The sequence below is a fragment of the Triturus cristatus genome, chromosome 7 (genome assembly GCF_964204655.1).
Source record: "Triturus cristatus chromosome 7, aTriCri1.1, whole genome shotgun sequence".
In the NCBI taxonomy this organism is placed as follows: domain Eukaryota; kingdom Metazoa; phylum Chordata; class Amphibia; order Caudata; family Salamandridae; genus Triturus; species Triturus cristatus.
The window spans coordinates 97,790,669-97,813,044 of record NC_140590.1 but is presented as its reverse complement, the minus strand read 5'-3'; the positions used below and the strand labels follow the sequence as shown (position 1 = coordinate 97,813,044).

The window sequence follows — 22,376 nt, the reverse complement described above, 5'->3', positions numbered from 1 at the left end:
GGGGTGATCGAGTGGTGGAAAGGTATTTTACAGATCAATCTGGCAGCAGCGTTTTGAATTATCTGCAGACGCCGTGTCAGATAGACTGGAGCACCCAGATAGAGACTGTTTGCTTAGTCCAGGTGGGATGTTTTTAAGGCATGGACAACAGTGCATCTACATTCCAGGGGAAGGAAGTGTAGAAGTTTCTGCAACATGCGAAGCTTCCCAAAGCATGAGGAGGAGACTTGCTTGATTTGGATTTTGCAGGAGAGTTTGGTGTCGAATCTAAAACCGAGATTTCTCGCCGAGTCAACAGGCTTTGGAGGAGGCTTCATCTCATGTGACCACCAGAGCACGGGGGGGGGGTGCTTTTTGATTAAAAAAGTACCTTGGTTTTGTCCGAGTTGATCTTGAGACAATTCAAATACATTCATGTCGGGATGTTACTCAGGCAATTTCTAAAATTGGAAAAGGCAGCTTCCGAGTACTCCTCAAAGGAGAACACCAGTTTGGTGTCATCAGCATAGGAGACCACCATCACCCCACAAGATTCCACCAACGCCGCAAGAGGTTAAAGGTAGGCATTGAAGAGGAGGGGGCTCAAGGCCGAGCCCTGTGGAACCCCAGAGAGGAAGGGCTTCACATCCGGGATGGAAGAACGGAGAAAGACTTGTTAAGACCGGTTCCCCAAAAAGGACTGGACCCAGGACAGAATGTTGCCCTGAATACCCATGTCTCTTAACCTGGCAAGAACAATAGAGTTGGCAGATCGAGTAGCACAAGCATAGCTGCTTTGCCCAGATCCATGCTCTCGTGAAGACTCTCAGATACTTCAAGCAGAGCAGTCTCCATCCTGTCACCAGCTCTAAAGCCGGCATGGCAGTTGTGGAAATGATTACTGAATTCCAGATGGTAGGAGAGTTGCTCCTGGACTATTTGTTCGAGAATTTTTGCAGGTGCTGGTAGCAGGGAAATGGGTCTAAAACTTTTTAAAGCAGCAAGATCAGCATCCGGTTTGTTGAGGATCGGCAGAAGGTAAGCCTGTTTACACACTGCCGGTAAAATCCCTGAGCTCAAGGTGGAATTCCAAATCTAATTTAGTGGGGTATTAATACTGGGTGCTAGGAGTTTAAAAAACTGAGCAGGGCAAGTATCACCTACACAGATTCTAGGTACATTTAGATGGATGTATGATGTAACAACGCGTACCATTACAACGCGGCATGTTACATCGCGGTTTTAACAACGCAAGTCGTTACATCGACTTGCGTTGGAGGGCGCTGGACATAGGAATAGTGTGAATTACTATTCCAACTCCAGTCTACGTACAGTAGGGAAGGTGTTGGAAAGTAATTCACACTATTCCTTAGCCTACAGCGCCCTCCAGTGCAAGTCGGTGTAACGACTTGCGTTGTTAAAACCACGATGTAACCATACCGCGTTGTAATGGTTGCGTGGTAAAGGATGTTTCCCCATTTAGCTACATCTAGTTAGGGAGGCATCGTAGGAGTACGCACTTTTTATCATGCATTTTATAACTTGTATGTATTCATGATTATTACAAGATGGTAGAACTTTACCATCCCTTCACTTTCGTAGCACTGCTAATCAAATATCTCTGCTACTGTCCTATGGTTGTTGCAGCTCATCTATTCTACACTAGAATACCAACTGTTCAATAAATTGTTATTGAAAATGCCCAGCCTGTTTATTCTGCGTATCTCTCCGAGACAAACTAAATGAGCACGAGTGACTGAGCGTAAGGTAGTATATTGTTTCCACGATTCTGAGGGATCAGGGTTGTCATGTTATGAGGTTGCCAAGAACTATTCTCTCCCCGATAAGAGGAGATTCTAGTGGCACTGTGAGCTAGCTGATAAAGACAGGCTAGCATACTTGGTGGGGGTGCACAGAATCAGTCTGCCACCAATCCCACAATTTATGTTATCCAAACGCGCAGATTCTTTATAGGTTATATAGGAACTACAGGAAACAAGGTGTATGTCCTATTGTTTCCTTATGAGCATATAAGGTGAAAAGACGACAATTCATGCTACACTATTGGGCCATATATCTGTACTTGCAGTTATTTAACACTGGCATGGTTATAAGTAGACTTGTTCCAGATTGATATCATATCAGGTGATATTTCTATGTCATTAGCCCAGTGACTTGACACTTTAATGGTTCCTTGAAAGATAAGGTCAGATGACATCTGCAACAGTGAAATATTGTGACTCCCGTTAGTTAAGATGGAGTCAAGATCTTCTTAAAATGTAGTCAGGCCTTATGGGCTCTATGTCACCTTGGAATCTAAGGGAATCATTTCTGAGTATTCCAAGCTCCTTTGTAAATGCTTTCTCTTTCCTCGCCGCAGCCACATCACACCCCACCTGAGAGACCTGCACTGGCTCCCCGTCAACAAGAGGATAACCTTCAAGCTCCTCACCCACGCACACAAGGCACTCCACAACACCGGACCAGCGTACCTCAACAGATGACTCAGCTTCTACAACCCCACCCGCCAGCTTTGCTCCACCTACCTCGCCCTCACCACAGTCCCCCGCATCCAAAGAGCGACCTCCGGCAGCTGATTGTTCTCCCACCTTGCCGCCAAGACCTGGAACACCCTCCCCATCCACCTATGGCAAACCCAAGACTTGCTGACTTTCAGAAGACTCCTCAAGACCTGGCTTTTTGAGAAGTAGCAGCTTCCCGACCCTCCCCCCCCCCCAGTGCCTTGAGACCCTTACGGGTGAGTAGTGCGCTTTATAAATGCTATGAATGATTGATTGATTCTCTTTAGACACGGCAGTGACATGTAATAAAGGGTCCTACGAAAAATTACCTTTATTGAAGAGGAGAGCCACCATCTTTGCTACGCGTTGGAGGGAAATCTGGACCAACATATTCCTCAGTTTGTTCCTGATCATGTTCAACTTTGTGTCTGAAAGTAAAGGCACCAGTTTGTCTGAGTCTGCCAGAAAACCCCGAAAATCTATTCTCTTTGATGTTATTAAGTAATAAACCCTAGCCTCTGGGTTAGTTGTATTGCCTCCTGCACCTGCATCTGCAAAAGGCCCTTGTTTTGACCTAGGAATATCGTGTTGTCCAGATAAATCAGCAACCTTTTAACATTTGCAGCTGGGTACTGGGTTTTACTGACAGTAAGCTTAGATGCCAAACTACATATTACTACCAGTGGACAAGGGTGCCGTGTCAGACACTTAGCAGAACCCACACTATCAATGATTTCTTACTGTGGCCTAGAAAGCAGTAGCAATCTTTTGTTGCCTCTCCCTGTTTCCAAGCTTCGATGCCTGAAGCTCATGCACTAACAAGTCCTCTCTTGTGTGCCAGTGCACCCACTCATGATACTGCCTTAAATCTGTAGCAAGATTAGATGCCTTTTTTACTTTTAGTAGTTATAAAATATGAACCCATAGACTGACACAGCTATGGTGAGGGAATAACCCACCCATTGAGAATTCAGTGTCACTGCAGTTCTTTTAATGTGGGCGATTTGCCAGCTCGGAGCTTCAAAGGGTTTACACACATGCAAATCAGGAGATGATTCAAGGACTGCTCACACACTCCAATAAAAGCGCCACAATCATCCATAGTGTTTCCAGCAACTTGGCTGCTGTGCTGAGAAATACCCCTGCTGTCTACTAGAACCGCATTGAAATAGTTGTCTCTACATTTGTGTTCTTATCAGTCTTACAGTCCCAGAATCTAAGAACATAAAAAGCCAGTGTCCTGCTACAGTCTCCAGGGAGATTTTGGATTAAAGACTTCCTTGACTCTGGAGAGCATAAAGTGCCGGGTGACTATTAATGTCCAGGGTCAGAGTAAGCGGCTGACATATTTCCTCAATATTGGTTAACCAGCATGCTGCTTATTAGGCTGTGGTAGTCCTGCGCCAGTTGTAGGAAGATTCATACAACTGTTCCTCCTAGACAACTGTGACTCCAGACATCAGTCTTGAAATTTTTTTTTCTTCTGATTTTCAAAAAGCTGCTTCACAAGTTTCTGAAGAATAAGTGAAGCAAGACATTATCTGTCAAAGTGCAAACTTAGGGTCTAAGCTTTGCTGAACCTTGATCTTCAACAAAGTCTCTTTTGAAGCCTAGTTGGCCTGTTTGATTTTGGGTTTGATGACTACAGTTTGTAACTGCATTCCACCAGATGTTTTCCCTTCTTTTATTCGAACCTGGGATCTGGCAGAATAGACCGCACACCATTTGCCTATGTATTATGTACTTTATGTTTGTGAACTAGGGACACTCACCATACCTTACATCATACCCAGGGCATTACTCCATATAACCTGGCAGAAGTAGGCCTACAGTATCATAGAGAAGGCACAAAGTGAACTGGTGATGAAAAGGATGGCCAGTCTTTTTAGGGCACAGAGCAACCGGTGAATACACTGCAGGTATGAAAATATGGTTGGATGAGGCTTTTCTCATGGAGAAAGAGGCAAAGAGCGTAGGTTTGAGAATGAAAGAAGGAACTTTGATGTGTACTGGATTGAATGAAAAGGTATGCTAACTGAGGTGAAACCAATACTGACAAAGCACCCACGCTCACAAAGCACTCAACAACACCGGACCAGCGTATATCAATGAACGACTCACCTTCTATACCCCGAATCGCCAGCTTTGCTCCGCTGACCTCGCCACCGTCCCCCGCATCTGGCGAGCCTTCGCCGGCGGCAGATCATTCTCACACCTCGCCGCCAAGTCTTGGAACACCCCCCCCCCTTCCGCCTACGACAGACACAGGACCTGCTGACCTTCAGGAGACTTCTCAAGACCTAGCTGTTCGAACAGTAGCAGCACCCCCACCCCCCCATTGCCTTGAGACCCTCACGGGTGAGCAGTGCGCTCTACAAATCGATTGATTTGTGGAAATATGGATTTTTCTGGTCTGTTATGTCCCCTATCTTGGACCCCAACGGTTTCATGTATAAATCACAAGTACATGTATGTTCCCTCCAGTTCCAGTTATGAAGACGCAAACACATGTGCGTCCACCGCCAACATGTCCTCTTTCAGATCCACCATGAATGGGCTGGATACTCCATTCCTAAGTATGAAAGGCCACCGCCTTTATATGGTTCACTTATGCCATTTTACAGTCCAGGCAAGTAGGCCCTGATTCTGCCATCAAGCTTTTCCTGCCTTCTGCCTCTGAAAGCTCCAGTTTGAGCTCGCATCTGTATCCATGAACTTTGTCCTCATTCTCTGCGCAGCTAACGGTGCCTGACATCAGCCTGTTGCCTGCCAAAAACTGTATTTCACCTTCGAAATTATCTGCTCCGCTCCCTACCCAATGCATTCCAGTCTAGTAGTTTAAGTAAACATTCTTCCAGCTACCGAGCAAAAGGCCCGGCTTCTCTGTCTTTATGCAAGTAATTCATAGCCCTGTTACTATGAAAGATTTCTGCCCTCGCATCTAGTGTAGACACTTAGACGCTTGTACACGCATTAATAGTCAGTATAGTCAGTATAGAATAAGATTCTACTCTAAGAGACCTCTCTTTTGGATAACATAGTTCTTTAAACATAGGATGTTAGATATGATTTGGGATTAGGTTGACTTGACCCTCCAGACTTCTGTCGCCACATGTAGAGCTAAATGTCAAGTCCCCTTCACCCCCTAGTTGCACGTCAATCACACGTCATGCTGCTGCGCGCGCATTTCTGCCAGGTATTTCTGCTGACATTGCGAAATTCTTTCATGGAACCACCCTATTATGACATCATACCTGATGACGTTCTTTAGTTACGCCCAGTTACACCCACTTTTGCTACGCATGTATGTTTTATCTTTACTATCAATTGTTACGCCTCCTGCATTTGCTTCACTGTAATGCCTATTGTATAAAAATGATTACTTATCAATAAAGTACGGTCTTCACTTCCTGAACCTTCGTGGTGATGGAATCTGGAGCTCATCGATTTAAATTGATTATGGAATAAAGCCCGTTCCGAACCTCTAATACCACGGATTCTGCCTCTTATTTTACTGAGCTATTGTTATAGATTTTCCGCATCAAATTAAGTCCCGGTAATTAAATTATTTACCACATAAATGGCGCCCGAATAGGGACACTTTCTCATCTCACGCGCCGGCGGTGCGTTGCAGGCCCGGTCTCCTGTCACAGCTGGACGGACAACAACGCGTACCCACAGGATTTCCTGTATCTCCCTCCTGCCGAGCGGGGGTAACTGAGGCTGCGATCAACACCCAGACGAGGCGGTGAGAAGTGCGAAGTATCCCGACCAGAGCCTAGCTGAGAGAGCAAGATCCGAGGTATACAGAGGCCCACCAGTTTCCGAAGTTTCCGAAGTTCCGAGTCGAGTCCAGTCCGGTTCAAGTTCAGTTCAGTTCCGAGGCCTTCCGTTCCGAGCTACCCGGTGAGTACCATTATCGGGGAGGCGTTCTGACGTGCACATAGGTTGTGCCGGTCAAGACGGGTTTGGGTACACAAATCCGGTCTGCACTGTTTCAGCAGTGTATCTGTACTGTTTAGCAGTATATCAAGTATGTCTAGTATATAATTCAGAATTTATCTAGTTAGTATCGAGTATTATGCTTAGTGACTAGTTCCCTAAATGACCATCATTGTTTATTCACTAAATGTTAAATGTTAAATGTTTTAAATATGTTCTGCATATTGTGGTGTGAATGACTGTTTATTATTGTGTTTTATGGTATTAAATGTGTTCAAAACTAGGTATCAGATCAGATCAGTTCTCAAATATGCCGCTCTTTTCGAAATTAAGACAGATCACAACCAGAAAAGGGGTACTCGAAGAAGCTGTTCCCATTCCTCCTAGGGACACTCCAGGGTACTTCATGTATCATAAACATGGCCTAGACGCCATATTATTTCTTGATCTATGGGTAGACTACACCAAGGAATTACCAGAAAGTCAGAGGTGGCCCGCAGCTGGGACCTGGGATGCAGATTGCATTATGAAAGTAGAAGAAGAATTGTGGAAAAGGAAAGCTAGACAATCACAGAAAGACGCCATTGAATTATGGCGTAAAGAATCGTATAGACGTACAGAAAAAGCACGTAGACAGGAAGAGAAGAGTAAGGAGAATTCAAATAAAGTTCGAGAAAGTGTATTAATTGAAGAAGGTACTCGAGTAAAGTCAGAACAAACAGACAGACAAAGAAATGCCCTTGTGAATGGTATGTATCCTCTTCTGGCCGAAGGACTACCTAAGGCTACTCCGGAAATACCAAAAGACTTGCCACCCCCATTGTTTCCGATAAAAGTACATCCCAAAGGGCATCCCAGATCCGCAGAAGATGTTTTTCTTTCCTCTTATTTAGACGACGCAGCTCCCGCGTATGCTAATGCTGCGCCACATAGACCGCCTGCCGAGGGGGTTCAACGCCAAGACCCTCCTCCTCTGCAACAGCAAACCCCGACACAAGTTCCGGCAAGCACATCTGTTTCTACATCTGCATCCACACCTATGGTTGCTATATCCCGTTCAACGAATCCTTTCACATCCAGCACCCCAGGTGGTGCTACCGGAGGTACATCAAGCATTTTTTCTACGCCACCCAGAACAAATAAACTTTCCTTTCAAGAAATAGCCCACCAACGTACGCCCAAACTAGTAACTCCCAACACGCTCAAGGAACTTCTAATAGACTGTAGATATGACCCTGTGCCCGGAAAAGGGGACGAAATGATGCTGGCATCATTACGTATCCGACGAGCTGCAATATATTTAGGGAAGCTACCAGGAATGACTGCACATTTAGAAAATATATATCATTTTGTTCAGTCAGGGCGAGACCCTGAGAGTATTAACAGAGCCATGGAGTACCAAAAGGTGGAAATACAGGGGGAACTGTTACGTTTCCTCATAAACTGTGTGATCAGAAATCAAGATCAACCAGGGGTAAATACGGAAGAAATGCAAATTCTTACCACATGGGGTAAGAATATATCAGAGGGGAGACACGATAAACGATCATGTATAGTAGCTATGAGCCGAAAGATCCGCAAAGAAATAGAACGAATACACGAGGAAAGATTAGCAGTAGACGAACCAGAACAAACCGAGGACGAGGAAGAATTAGAACTGCCCACAGGACAGTTAGAAACTATGGCCTATGTAGGTAGAGGAAGATCTTGCAATAATACTAGATGCTTTACTGATCCGATATGTCCGATACGTCCAGATAATAACAGAAAATTCCAAACTCCTATAATAAATATAAGGTCCCCCGAACATTCATTCCAAGCCGCTGACAAATTACTCCGAGAACGAAGGGGTTATCATATACTCGATTCTATGGACGAACAAGAATTAGCCAGGTCAGCCGTTCACTGGGTTGATAGTCCTGGAAAATATGGTGATGATACACTAGTACATACGTTTTTAAACCTCGCCCCAGATGAACAGCGTTTAGCTGGTATCTATATGATTCAACAACTCCTTATATTATATAAAAGCCAACACTCCGATCCTGGTCCCTTACCTGATATGTTGACTGAATTACTCACGAATAAATGGAGAGGTTCCGGTACTAAGTTAATTAGAGAAATACTAGAATTCAGAAAGCAGTACATCCTTTTTGTATGTCCTGAACATGTCTCACTACCCATCAAGGAAAGAACGACGTATTACATGGATAGACAGAATCCCTTACGCGAAGTGCACCCGATAAAGGGTGATGACAATGAGTTTAAACGTGTGTTTGTATACACACCCATATCTAAAATAGAACTATTAGAAATGAAGAAAGTGGTACCCAGTCATGATAAAGACCCAGCGGGTTTCCACCGTGAAATTAAAGATATGTTACTCATGGGAGAATATACCTACCCCGACATTATGACAATATTGAAGGTATTAATGCCTGCGGGCATTTACGAAAAACTCAAGGAAAAGGATTGGGAGGTGGGAGACCAGAAGATAGATTGGACAGCATTAGAAAACGAAGAAAAAGCTCGAGGTCCAGGTTCAGGGCTCGGGGACAAGATCAAAGCACTACCAGGTCTACTAGTACAGGTACTGCCACGTTTATTAACTACGAAAAAGGAAGACTGGGGTGCAATCTCAGCCTGTAAACAAAAATCAGATGAAGACACTAGTGATTTCTATTCCCGATTTGAGAAATGTTTTGGTATAAATAGTGGAATAAAAGCAAGTAGCGAGTCGTATCCACATCTGTTTGTGACAAAGTTAGTTGAAAATGCCTTGCCCCAAGTTAAGAATAGAGTATTGAAGTTCGAGAGTACCTGGCAAGGTAACACTCCGTCACAAATGTTACAAATGCTACAGTATCATCACAATAGAATTAGAGAAGAACAAGAACATGAACATAGACGCATGAAAGACACGAAAATGAAAATGCTAGTTTCCCAGACAGTACCAACTGACGGTCATAAGAAGGGTATAACACAGTCCAGTGTTTCAACAGGTCCTGTTAAAGGGACGTGCAATTATTGTAAACAGCCAGGTCATTATGTACACGATTGTCCAGTTTTAAAACATAATATTGCCATAGGTAACGCAAAAGAAAGACCACGGCCACCTAGACAGGATCAGAACCAACAAGGAGCTCCGCAGCATGCACAGTCCATGCCAGCTCCGCAACAGTCTATGCCAGCTCCACCACCGCAGCCTATTGCTGCCACACAAACAACGACCCGACAGATGTATCAGACCGCACAGTATGACTATCCTGATTATCAACGATACTCATGAAACAGCCTAGAGAGGGAAGTTGGCTTACCCCTTATTGAGGTTCCTGTAGATCAAGAAGGACCTTATGTACACAGTGAACTGTTAGGTCTAGATAGAAAATTCTTACTTGATACAGGGGCAAGTCGAACAACAATAAAACGTAGTGAAGTTCCAGGGGCACCCCTCTCAGGCACACAGAATATTTCCCTTGGTTTTTCAGGAAAACCTATCATTAACGAAGTAACACAGCCTCTTCCACATACGATTGGTCCCTTGACACGAACTACAGATTTATTACTTACTAAATCATGTCCAGAAAACTTGTTAGGCATAAAAACTTTGAAAGCTCTAGGAGCTATTATATGTTGTTCTCCGGAAGGAGTAAGATTATTTTTACGTGATTTCAAAGGGCACTACGTGTCCCGAGACATGGATCACCGACTACAGACTTTACCGACACATTTATGGGCACAAGGCCCTACAGATGTTGGTTGCATGAACATTACACCATATCGAGTCACACTAAAGGCAGGAGTGGTACTTCCACGAATGCGACAATACAAGTTACCCCCAGATGCTGTAGTGGCTTTACTACAAATCATTGACGAGCTTATTACCCAGGGAGTGGTTGTGGAAACTGACTCCAATGTATGTAATTCACCGATAATTCCGATTCTTAAACGAACAGATCCAACAGCTCCGCCAGTATATCGATTGGTTATTGATCTGCGCGAATTAAATAAATGCATAGTACCACAATACCCCGTGGTGCCAGACATTTCTTCATTACTGACAGCCATTGATTCCGAAGCAACATTTTTTACTGTAATTGATCTCAAGAATGCCTTCTTCAGCGTCCCAATAGATCCGGAAAGCCAATACTTGTTCGGATTTAGTTTAAATGGACGAAGCTTTAAATTCACACGCGCACCTCAAGGATTTACAGAAAGCCCCAGCATTTATAGCCAAGCACTGAAACGAGAACTCGACAGTATCCACATGCCAGTCAACACTGCCCTGCTTCAATATGTCGATGATCTGCTGATCACCGCTAGGAGCGAACCTGAATGTGAGAAAGCCTCACTGACGGTATTACAATTTTTGGCCGAAAAAGGGCACAAGGTGTCCCCTTCTAAGCTGCAATTCTGTGTCCAGCGAGTTGTTTACCTTGGTCACTCGCTGTCCAAGGAGGGAAGGCAGCTTACACCAGATCGCATCCAGCTAATTGCAAATATGCCGATACCCAAGACACAAAAGGAGGTGCGGGCTTTCATAGGCCTCACTTCATATTGTAGACAGTGGATCCCTCAGTATGCATTTCTAGCAAAGCCCCTCATTCAATTGACAACACAGGAGGCAGCCACATCGACTGTTCTCCCTTGGACTCAGGAACATACACAAGCTTTTGAAAGCCTAAAGAAAGCCTTATGCCAAGCACCTGTTTTAGCAACACCATGTTACAATAAACAGTTTACACTCTTCGTTACAGAACGCGAAGGTACTGCCTTGTCAGTACTCACACAGGAACAAGCAGGATCACACAAACCATGTGCTTACTTTTCTAGTACATTAGATCCCGTAGCCCAGGCTTTGCCTGCGTGCCTGAAATCAGTGGCAGCAACAGCTTTAGCAATCAGACAAAGCGATGCCATAGTATTAGGACATCCATTGACAGTACTAGTACCACATGCAGTAGAGGTTCTCTTGAACCGCACACAAACACAACACTTGACTATAGCACGACTTACTGGTTACGAATTAACATTGTTTCAGCCACATATAGAAATCAGACGTTGTAATACATTGAATCCTGCCACACTGTTACCTGTAAATGGAACAGACCCACTTGCACATGATTGTATTGAAGTTATCACTAGCACGACGAAACCCAGACAAGATTTGACAGACGTCCCATTGTCAGACCCAGACCTGACGTTGTATGTAGATGGTTCATGTATGAGAACAGGTACAGGAGAGCTAGTGGCCGCTTATGCAGTCACAACAGACACTGAAATCATTGAAACAAATCGCATAAATACCTTGTCCGCTCAAGCAGCAGAGCTCATCGCTCTGACACAAGCCTGTATTCAAGCCGTAAATAAAAAAGTCAACATATACACTGATTCACGTTATGCATTCGGAGTTGTACATGACTTCGGCGTGCTGTGGTGAGAGAGAGGTTATTTAACTTCTCACGGTGCCCACATTCAGCACGGACCCCTTATTCATGCCTTACTAGATGCAATACATCTACCCACTGCAATATCAATTATGAAATGTAAAGCTCATACGAAAGTTACTGATATCATTTCTCAAGGCAATGATCTAGCTGACAGAACAGCTAAACAGACTGCTCAAACTCAAACATCCGACATGACAAAGACAATAGTCCCGACACCAACACATTGTATGATGGTTAAGGATCCCGCTCTTGACGTAATCGACATACAGACACATGCTACACCAGACGAAATAAAGAAATGGACTGAATTAGGAGGGATCCAAACGGATCAAGGATGGATGACGAAGGAAAAATCTGTGTGGTTCCTTCCTGATTCAATGGTCCAAGTCGTTATTAACACTGTACATAGTCCAGCACATCTAGGAGAAAAAGCTATGCTAGACAGCATTCAACACATTTGGTTCAACAAACATTTACGAGCAGCAGCTAAACAAAAAGTCCGTACCTGTATGATCTGTTGTCAGTTTAACCCAGGTAAAAGCATTCCCGTAGAACAGGGTGGATTTCAGCCTCCTGATCACCCTTTTGAAGCCCTCCAGATGGATTATATCCAGATGGAACGATGTCGAGGATTCAAATATGTTCTCGTAGTTGTCTGTGCTCTTTCCCGTTGGACAGAGGCATACCCGGTTTCAGATTACATTGCCCCGACTACTGCCAAACAGTTAGTTCGAGAATTCTTCCCACGATACGGTTTACCACGTGCTGTCTACTCAGATAACGGCCAGCCGTTCTCCTCCGAACTAATGAAACACGTTTCACTTTTGTTAGGCTATCAGTGGAAATTTCACTGTGTCCGACACCCCGAGGCAGCAGGTCTCGTGGAAAGACATAACCAGACCCTGAAAATTAGATTGTCCAAAATATGTAGAGAGAAAGGTGTCGACTGGGTAGTAGCCTTACCAGTTGCACTCTTTTACATGAGAATGGTAGCACACTCTCGAACAGGGCTATCCCCTTATGAAGTGATCTTCGGTAGACCACCAAATATGTGGGGGACGCCTATACCACGAAAAATAACTGATATTGACTGTAATATGCTGACAGATTACTTGGCTTCCTTGATGTCTGCACTACAATCTTGTCGTTCACAGGTAGCTGCAGCCTTTCCCGACAACACCGAGGTGAAACCCCATGACGTAATTCCAGGGGATTTAGTTCTAGTGAGGAACTTTGATCGGAAGTCTCAGCTGGATCCTAGGTGGAAGTCGCCTCAACTTGTCTTGCTAACGACGAGGACAGCCGTAAAGATCGAAGGTCGAAAAGGCTGGATACATTCAAGTCATATCAAGAAATTTCATGGACTACCGTCAGACGTAAATGACACACCTTGCGTGTCTTCCCCGAGTGACTCTAAACTTCCTTTGGTTGAACTGAATAGCCATGAACTATATAAACTAAAACTCAGGTCTAACCAGTCAGGCAATTTGATTGTTTAAGTCCTCTCCAAGGTGAATCGGTCGAATTTGTCTCTGACATGTACCCCTTAGACCTGTATAGAGAAAGAAACAAAAGGATAAAGCTGAAACGACATGCGTACTGTAAATCACTGCGTAGTCATTGCACAGTGACGTTATTAATTCTGTTTTCCTTAAGTCTTTTAATAATTACTGCAAGTATATTGTTGCACATATATTATCCTATTTCTAGACATGTTTATAATGTTACTGCTGAACATTCTTTTAGTGAATTACCTCCGCATGAATTGTCTTATAGATTTGCGCTGCGCAATAACACTTTTATTAGTATGTTACATCATTCCCATCAGGTTAGCAATGCTACAAATTGTTGGATATGTGGCCGACTCCCTCCCTATCAGAACTATAAAGGAATTCTACCTCTCTTTCCATACCCGTTCACACACAACGGCTCCTGTGGAGCATGGTTTAGTTTAATTAATTCCCTAGATTCGAATTCTGCAGTTTACCAGAATAACTGGGTATGGGGAAATCTGAACTTAGTTTTACTAAAAGCCTGCCACCCCAACAAGGAGGGACTTCCCAAAAGAACAGGAACTGATCTAGAAAATGAAGTGTATGGATTAGGTAATTTTACGCTTAATCTCATGATCTTGAATGTCGAATCCGAAGCTACTCCAATTTTGCCCGCCATGTCAGTATTTCCAGTAAAAGGTGAATTATGTGTAAGAAAGAATGGTTCCATACATATGGGCCATAGTAGATGCACCACTGTAATAGAATTTAGTGATCAAGGCAAGTCTACATTTAGAGCTTCCCGCCATTCCTATTTCATATGTGGTCAGACGGCATACATACGTTTGCCACTAGATTGGGATGGTACCTGCTACATCGGATTCCTTTTGCCACCTGTTTTCCTAGCTCCTCCTGATTATCACAGAAATACTCATTTAGTACACAATAGAGAAAGGAGAGATCTCCCAATAGTCGATTACACCGAGACAGCATGGGAAAAATACACAGATTTCAATAAAGGTCTCTTTCCCTATATAGGTACAGTTACCAATAGTAAGCTGATACGTAGATTAACCAGAACCCTTGAAGCAGTAGTGAACGAAACTATCTCCGCCTTAGGCAATTTAACAGAAGAGCAGTCTGCTATGCGGATTGTTGTGCTTCAAAATCGTCTTGTCCTTGACGTCATCCTGGCCGATAGGGGCGGAGCTTGTAGGGTCATCGGATCAAGTTGTTGCATTTTCATACCAGAAAATTCGCCATCTGTATATAAAGCCATAACTCGCCTTCATAAGATTGTAAGCCAGATACACCAGAATCCAGGCACCTGGACTTGGTCCGGTTGGTTTTGGAGTGTATTATCTACCTTTGGATGGAAGGTCCTATCCTTCCTAGGTATTGGCTTCCTCATATTATTCAGTTGCTGTCTATGTCTACAATGTGGACCAGCGATCAGTGGTCTGTGTGCCACATCGTGTATTCCACCACCAAGATTTCATTCATCACGGAAGAAAAAAGAAGAACAAATGATGCTATATGAACAGATCGATGGATTAATGAAGATTGATATCTCTTGACGGGCAAGTAGGGGACAAGGAGGGAATGTGGAAATATGGATTTTTCTGGTCTGTTATGTCCCCTATCTTGGACCCCAACGGTTTCATGTATAAATCACAAGTACATGTATGTTCCCTCCAGTTCCAGTTATGAAGACGCAAACACATGTGCGTCCACCGCCAACATGTCCTCTTTCAGATCCGCCATGAATGGGCTGGATACTCCATTCCTAAGTATGAAAGGCCACCGCCTTTATATGGTTCACTTATGCCATTTTACAGTCCAGGCAAGTAGGCCCTGATTCTGCCATCAAGCTTTTCCTGCCTTCTGCCTCTGAAAGCTCCAGTTTGAGCTCGCATCTGTATCCATGAACTTTGTCCTCATTCTCTGCGCAGCTAACGGTGCCTGACATCAGCCTGTTGCCTGCCAAAAACTGTATTTCACCTTCGAAATTATCTGCTCCGCTCCCTACCCAATGCATTCCAGTCTAGTAGTTTAAGTAAACATTCTTCCAGCTACCGAGCAAAAGGCCCGGCTTCTCTGTCTTTATGCAAGTAATTCATAGCCCTGTTACTATGAAAGATTTCTGCCCTCGCATCTAGTGTAGACACTTAGACGCTTGTACACGCATTAATAGTCAGTATAGTCAGTATAGAATAAGATTCTACTCTAAGAGACCTCTCTTTTGGATAACATAGTTCTTTAAACATAGGATGTTAGATATGATTTGGGATTAGGTTGACTTGACCCTCCAGACTTCTGTCGCCACATGTAGAGCTAAATGTCAAGTCCCCTTCACCCCCTAGTTGCACGTCAATCACACGTCATGCTGCTGCGCACGCATTTCTGCCAGGTATTTCTGCTGACATTGCGAAATTCTTTCATGGAACCACCCTATTATGACATCATACCTGATGACGTTCTTTAGTTACGCCCAGTTTCACCCACTTTTGCTACGCATGTATGTTTTATCTTTACTATCAATTGTTACGCCTCCTGCATTTGCTTCACTGTAATGCCTATTGTATAAAAATGATTACTTATCAATAAAGTACGGTCTTCACTTCCTGAACCTTCGTGGTGATGGAATCTGGAGCTCATCGATTTAAATTGATTATGGAATAAAGCCTGTTCCGAACCTCTAATACCACGGATTCTGCCTCTTATTTTACTGAGCTATTGTTATAGATTTTCCGCATCAAATTAAGTCCCGGTAATTAAATTATTTACCACAGATTGATTGATTGATTGAATACTCAGATATAGGAAGGCAAGGGATTGAGTGGTTAGTGAATGGGCTTGACAGCCTGATAAGGACCACATCAATGACTGGACAAACTTTCTGGTGGAAAGTACCATGCCAGAAGGCACATGCAAGCTGTACAGTGGGATATAAAATCTCAATGGGCTTAGCACCACAGAAACATCTTAGATTCCATCCAGATTTTTGAGGATACTGCAAAAGATCTGCAGCGGTCTGTGCTCGACCGCAATTGGACCAGTGGCAGACTTCTCTTCCTTCCCCGCCGAGAGTTGACGGTGGTGATGGATGTATCACTACTGGGTTGGGGTTGCCATCTGGGAGAGGTGGAGATCAGAGGGCTCTGGTCTTCAGTGTAGACCCACCTCCACATCAGGTTGCTGGAGTTGTGCACAATTTACTTGGTGGTGAAGGTCTTTCCATTAATCTTTAAGGGAAGAATTGTGAAAGCTCTCATGGACAACACCACCGCTATGTGGTGCTGCAACAAGAAGGGTGGGATGGGGGTCCAGGGCCTTGTGTGTGGAAGATGTGCGACTCTGGAAGTCGTTGAGTCATCAGGGCATCTCCAAGATTTTGAAGGGATCTCTCAGTACCAGTGTGGCTAAGCTCAGCCAACGACACCTAGCAGATAACAAATGGTATTTACACCCATAGGTAACACAGGATGTCCTCAAGCAATGGGGTAAGACTGGGCTGGATCTTTTTGCTACCACGTCAAAGTCATCTTAGTGGTTAAGAATTGGCCCAGGAGAGTGTGGTACCCAGATCTTCTGGGTCTGAGGATCTGTCTTCCAATCAAGCTGCAGCTTGAGGAGGATCTCTTGTTGCAACAGCATGGCAGGGTCTTGCACCCAAGCTTGTGCACTCTTGCATGGAGTTTGAGCGGTGGCAGTTGATCTATTTTGATCAACTGCCACCGCTCAGAGTCATTGATGTGATCTTGTCAGCCAGGGGACCTTCCATAAAATCAGTGTAAACTGGGTGCTGGGATACGTTTGTGACTTGATGCAGCACCCACCACACTGACTCATTCAAGGCTAAACTGTTAGCTATCTTTTTCATTGTATCTTTGGCCCAACAAGGACTTGTAGAGTGGATAATGATAAATATGTGAAAAACACAAAATGATGCCCAGCCTTCCACTTCAGCCTCAATGGCAAGTTTTAAACTGCTAGTTTGACAATATATATGTCTCCCCTAAAGAAGGCCTATAGATCCTTAAGGCAGGGAGCTATATATTATTAAATGGGACATGTACTGTTATATGTCCTAATAGTAAAACGTCCGAATTGCCATCTTACTGTCGAAAAGCTTGTAGGCCCATTTGCTAGTACAGAGTTACAGGCTGACATCCCATCCCTGCTAACTTCTGAATGGAGCTACTAAAATAGGTACTTAAAGATATCAAACGAATCGTAGCATTAAACCCGATTTGATGCGTAAGTCAAGATTAATGTCATTAGTAAGGAAAGGCAACTTTTAGAAAGCTGCCACTCAGTTGCCCATTTTATCCAGTGGCCATTCACAGTTGCTGGTAACCAGCCTTTTGCCCTCCAAGGGAGTTGTTAACAACTCCCAGACTCAATAACAATAGATTTCTGCCGCAGAGGGAGGTGTTACCTCCCTCTGGCAGGGAGTCACACAGAGTGTTGGCCCAAAAAGCGAGCTTCAAAGGAGAAGCCATATTTGGTAGGCAAATGGCGATCAAACTTGAGAAGGGCTGCCCCTTTGTTCAGGTAGACAGGCTTAAATAGAGAGAGGAACCCAGTTGTGAAACTGTTTTTTTTTTTGTGAGTGTGTAGCCCACAGGTAGCCACAACTCTAGGGTGGCATACCAAGCTCGTAACAGCCAAGGAAGAGTTCAGACATCTTGAGAAAGGGCAGAATACTGCACTCTGTGTCACAAACAGCCTAACTTCATCACAGGATCGAAGGGATCCTGGGAGATCATTACCTAGTGACCGCATCATCACCCCAGGGAATTTCCTGGGCTTAAATATGGCACCCTGAACCTCCGATCACATCTGGAGAGGAGAAAGGACTGAGGACCTAGACCTAGCAAGATAGACTTAACCAATAGCTGGATCACACCTACTGCTCCTTGGGCAAGTGAAAAGACAAATGTGCCTGTGATACCAGGCTCAGAGCCCCAGACAAAAAAAAACTTCAAGGGCCGGTAGACTGACCCCCCTGTTCGAGCACCAGTGCCATAAAAGCGGAAGTAGCCCATTCTAGCAAGTCAGTAGCCATCTCCAAGGAATCGCTGGTGACTGCCGACGTGCCGCCAAGAAGACTTCCCCTCAACCCTCAGTAGTTGCACCTATGTTTGCTGGATCCGGGAGAGTTGTCAGAGTGTGGAATGGTCACCAAACATTGACACTAGCTCTCACCAAAGGAAGCAGCTGGACCTCTGAGACCGGAGATTGGTAGCCTTCTACTGATGCAAAGAGGAATTAGAGGGGCCCAGCTCCAGTGGCCAAAGTGCCTCACCTTACCTGTGGACTGAGGAATAAGTGCAAGAAGACCCCATCGATCGCACAGCACCCAGAGCATCTTTCAGCACCTTGCATCTCCATCATCACTACCACTTCAGTGATGTCTATGACATTTCTTGCTTAAAATGTGGAACTAGACTCCAGATTGCTGTTGTGACAGGTAGCTGTCCGAAACCTACTCTCTGGTCCCTCAGACCTTCTTCCTGTCAGTAGTGGTTGCTAAACCAGGCCTTAGTAGTCAAACAGAACCCTTCTATTTTCAAAACCTTTCAAACGTTATGATTGTCAGTGCTTGTTTGCTCTTTGGAGTAAAAACTTTGATTTGAATTTTACTTAAAAACTATATCTCTATAAACCTCTTGTGCATTTTACTCACCTTGATGTCTACAAATTCATAAAAATATAAGCAAATTTTATAAATTGGTGCCAGATTTCTTTCATGTTGTATGACTTCCTTATTCTGTTGTTTGTTGCATCTAAATGCTTTGCACTAGTTCCTTTGTTAAGTCCCGCTGTTTGAAGCCAAGGCCACCCAACGTTGAGCTAGAGGTTGTACAAAGAAGCCTGGTTGGTCTCAAGAGGGTTCTGTGAATGTATTACAAAATGAAGCTTCACTGCCTCAACATATAATACACCACAGTCCTCACATCAGATATTAATTGTTTCCCAACTCACTGGTGCTAATTTCATTAACCTCAACAGAATGAAAGGATTAGTGGACCCGCTAGGATTTGAATATCTGACCATGGAGTCAAGCACAAATACCTGTAGAAAATGCAGTTGCCTAATGAGCCCCTAGACCGGCATCCTTAGTCACCAGATCCAGATATTCTCTTTTTATGCCTCTATTTTCTCCCTTTACAGGTATGTACAACTTGATGCCAATCTGGTACTTTATAAATAAAGATATAAATGAATATATGACAAAAATGTTGAAGACATGAAAAGTACTACCAATAGGAAGTGTTCCGTTTAATACTGTTTCCTTATTTTATTGGTCTTGAAGTTTGATTGCACGTAGCTAGTAGCCAGTGTATCTCAGAGTGCTAGTAGGCCGTACATCTCGGGGTGCTAGGAGTCGGTACATCTCAGGGTGTTAGTAGTCAGTACATCTCAGGGTGCTAGTAGGCGGTACATCATAGGGTGCTAGTAGTCGGTGCATCTTAGGATGACAGCGGTTGGTACTTCTGAGGGTGCTAGCAGCTGGTACATTTCAGGGTGCTAGTAGCCGGTATGTCTCAGAGTGCTAGTAGCCGGTACATATCGGAGTGCTTGTAGCTGGTCCATCTCACAGAGCTAGTAGCTGGTCCATCTCAGGGTGCTCGTAGCTGGTCCATCTCAGGGTGCTAGGAGATGGGCCACCTCAGGGTGGGTGTAGCCAGTCCATCTTAGGATGTGAGTAGCCAGTCCATATCAGGGTGCTAGTAGCCGGAACATCTCAGGGTGCTAGTAGCCGATACATCTCAGGGTGCTTGTAGCCGGTACATCCCAGGGTTCTAGTAGCTGGTACATCTCAGGGTGCTAGTAGTCGGTACATCTGAGGGCGCTAGCAGCCAGTACATCTCAGGGTGCTAGTAGCCAGTAAATCTCAGGGTGCTACTAGCTGGTCCGTCTCAAAGTGCTAGTAGACAGTCCATCTCAGGATGTAGGTAGCAGGTACATCTCAGGGTGCTAGTAACCAGTACATCTCAGGGTGCTAGTAGCCGATACATCTAAGTGTGCCTGTAGCCAGTACATCTCAGGGTGATAGTAGCTGGTACATCTCAGGGTGCTAGTAGTCGATACATCTCAGGGTGCTAGTAGTCAGTACACCTCAGGGTGCTAGTAGCCGGTACATCTCAAGGTGCTAGTAGTTGTTACATCTCAGGGTGCTAGTAGCCGGTACATCTCAGGGTGCTAATAGTCGGTACATCTCAGGGTGCTAATAGTCGGTAGATCTCAGAGTGCTAGTAGTCGGTACATCTCAGGATGCTAGTAGTCAGAACATCTCAGGGTGCTAGTAGTTAGTAAATCTCAGGGTGCTAGTAGCCAGTGCATCTCAGGGTGCTAGTAGCCAGTACATCTTAGGGTGCTTGTAGTTAGTACATCTCATGGTGCCAGGTACATCTCAGGGTGTTAGTAGTCATTACATCTCAAGGTGCTAGTAGGCGGTACATCTGAGGATGCTAGTATCCCTCTGGAAAGGGAAGGGCTTGCCTGCCCAAACCCAGGGGTGCTTTACTGAAGTATGTCAAATATATATTTTTCTGACCTAGATCATTATTGAAACTGCTTTCCTTTCTGCTCCATTTTCACAGGTAAAAAAACCAAAGTCTACTTAACCTACTTTATGAAGAAATGCGCCCTCGCGGGCTGCACTACGCGGTCCAGGGGGGTCAGCGATTATGAGGATGTCAGCGAAAGTGGCTCTTGCTGTAGTAAGAATCTCTGCAATGGTTTGGATTTGGCAACAATAACACCAAAGTCAATAACACCAAAGCCAAATGGTGGCCCGCGCGCCACATATGTTGCCCCACTCATAGTGGCTGCCCTGGTGGCCATTATCAGTTTATAAAGGACAGCTGAAAGCATAAAGAACTTAACCAAAAATTGCTTTATCATTCTCTGTAAGAAGATGAGCCATTTTAACTGTAAGCCGAATTTGTACGTTGTATACATGCCATTGTAATTAAATTGATTTGTACTGTAACCTTACCTAATACAGAGGCACAGCTTTGGCACAGTATGGGTCTTCCTATCAATAAACATTAAAATAAAGCGTGTATCTAAGTTCATCTGATTTTTTGATTTGATCATGATGGCTTATCTGAAAAGCAGAGCAATGCATTTGGACCTACAAAAGATGATTCAGATACCTAATACTCCATTTCCCATTGTTCCCCAGTTTTTAAAACCCTTTAATTTAGTTCCTCGACAGATGAGATGCCCCTCCCCCCTTCAATTCTGTGTTCTAGGGAGTCCACTGGTTACTCTATCCTATGATTCTGACTCATGATTTGTGACTATGAACCTACAAAACAGTTCCCATAAGAACTTTTACTGTTGAACCTCATTCTAAAAGCCACATTAGTGGATAAAGTGCAGGCTGCCCCTAGCAATGGAGGGTAGGCTGGTGGACTGCTTGGGCATGACATGGCTGTCCTATCTGAGATGAGTGAGTGTGTGACTGTTCAAGCAGATGGGTGGGCGTGCTTGAAGTCTACCAGCTGTGAGTATCCTGCAAGAAGCAGTTCGTTTTTGAGAGTTAGCAGAGAGAAGATCGAGAGGAGGAAGCCTCTAAGGCATATCTTTTTTTGTAGCCTTTGGGGTGCTCTCCAGCAGCAGATCATGTCTGTGATGAGTCCACCTGCCATAATTATCTTGATTTTTCTTCCCCTTTAGGACCTGACATACCTTCCATGAATGACGGACTAATTGATTAGTCAAAAGCAAATACGTATGGTAAAATGAATTGCAATTTTTTTTCATATTGTTCTGTTCTTGCAAATATAACTTTCAAGCTTGCATGAATGTATTTGTGCTATTTAATCATTTTAGATTATTATTTTATGTTTAATAATTGTTATGAATTTATAGTGTTCCTACGTTGATAATTACCTGTTACATTGTGTTGGCCTTCAAAGGAACATCCTGCTTCCAAACAAAGGGCTGTATATCCCTTATAGTTAGCCTGG

General features: G+C 44.1%; 1 protein-coding gene and 1 long non-coding RNA gene across 3 annotated transcripts in view; one reads left to right on the top strand and one right to left on the bottom strand.

The window, feature by feature from the left end:
• Window positions 1-21,464, top strand: part of LOC146808913 (ly6/PLAUR domain-containing protein 3-like) — a 448,169-nt gene extending 426,705 nt beyond the window's left edge. Inside the window, exon 5 of the mRNA XM_085615716.1 lies at window positions 21,000-21,464. Within this exon, the coding sequence (XP_085471842.1) occupies window positions 21,000-21,256 (257 nt within the window). The 3' untranslated portion in view covers window positions 21,257-21,464. The remainder of the gene's footprint in view (window positions 1-20,999) is intronic.
• LOC146808912 (uncharacterized) overlaps window positions 1-22,376 on the bottom strand; it is a 424,390-nt gene that overhangs the window by 351,566 nt on the left and 50,448 nt on the right. For both annotated transcript variants that reach the window (XR_014966277.1, XR_014966278.1), the window contains exon 2: window positions 2,831-2,929. This is a non-coding gene — a long non-coding RNA (uncharacterized LOC146808912). The remainder of the gene's footprint in view (window positions 1-2,830; window positions 2,930-22,376) is intronic.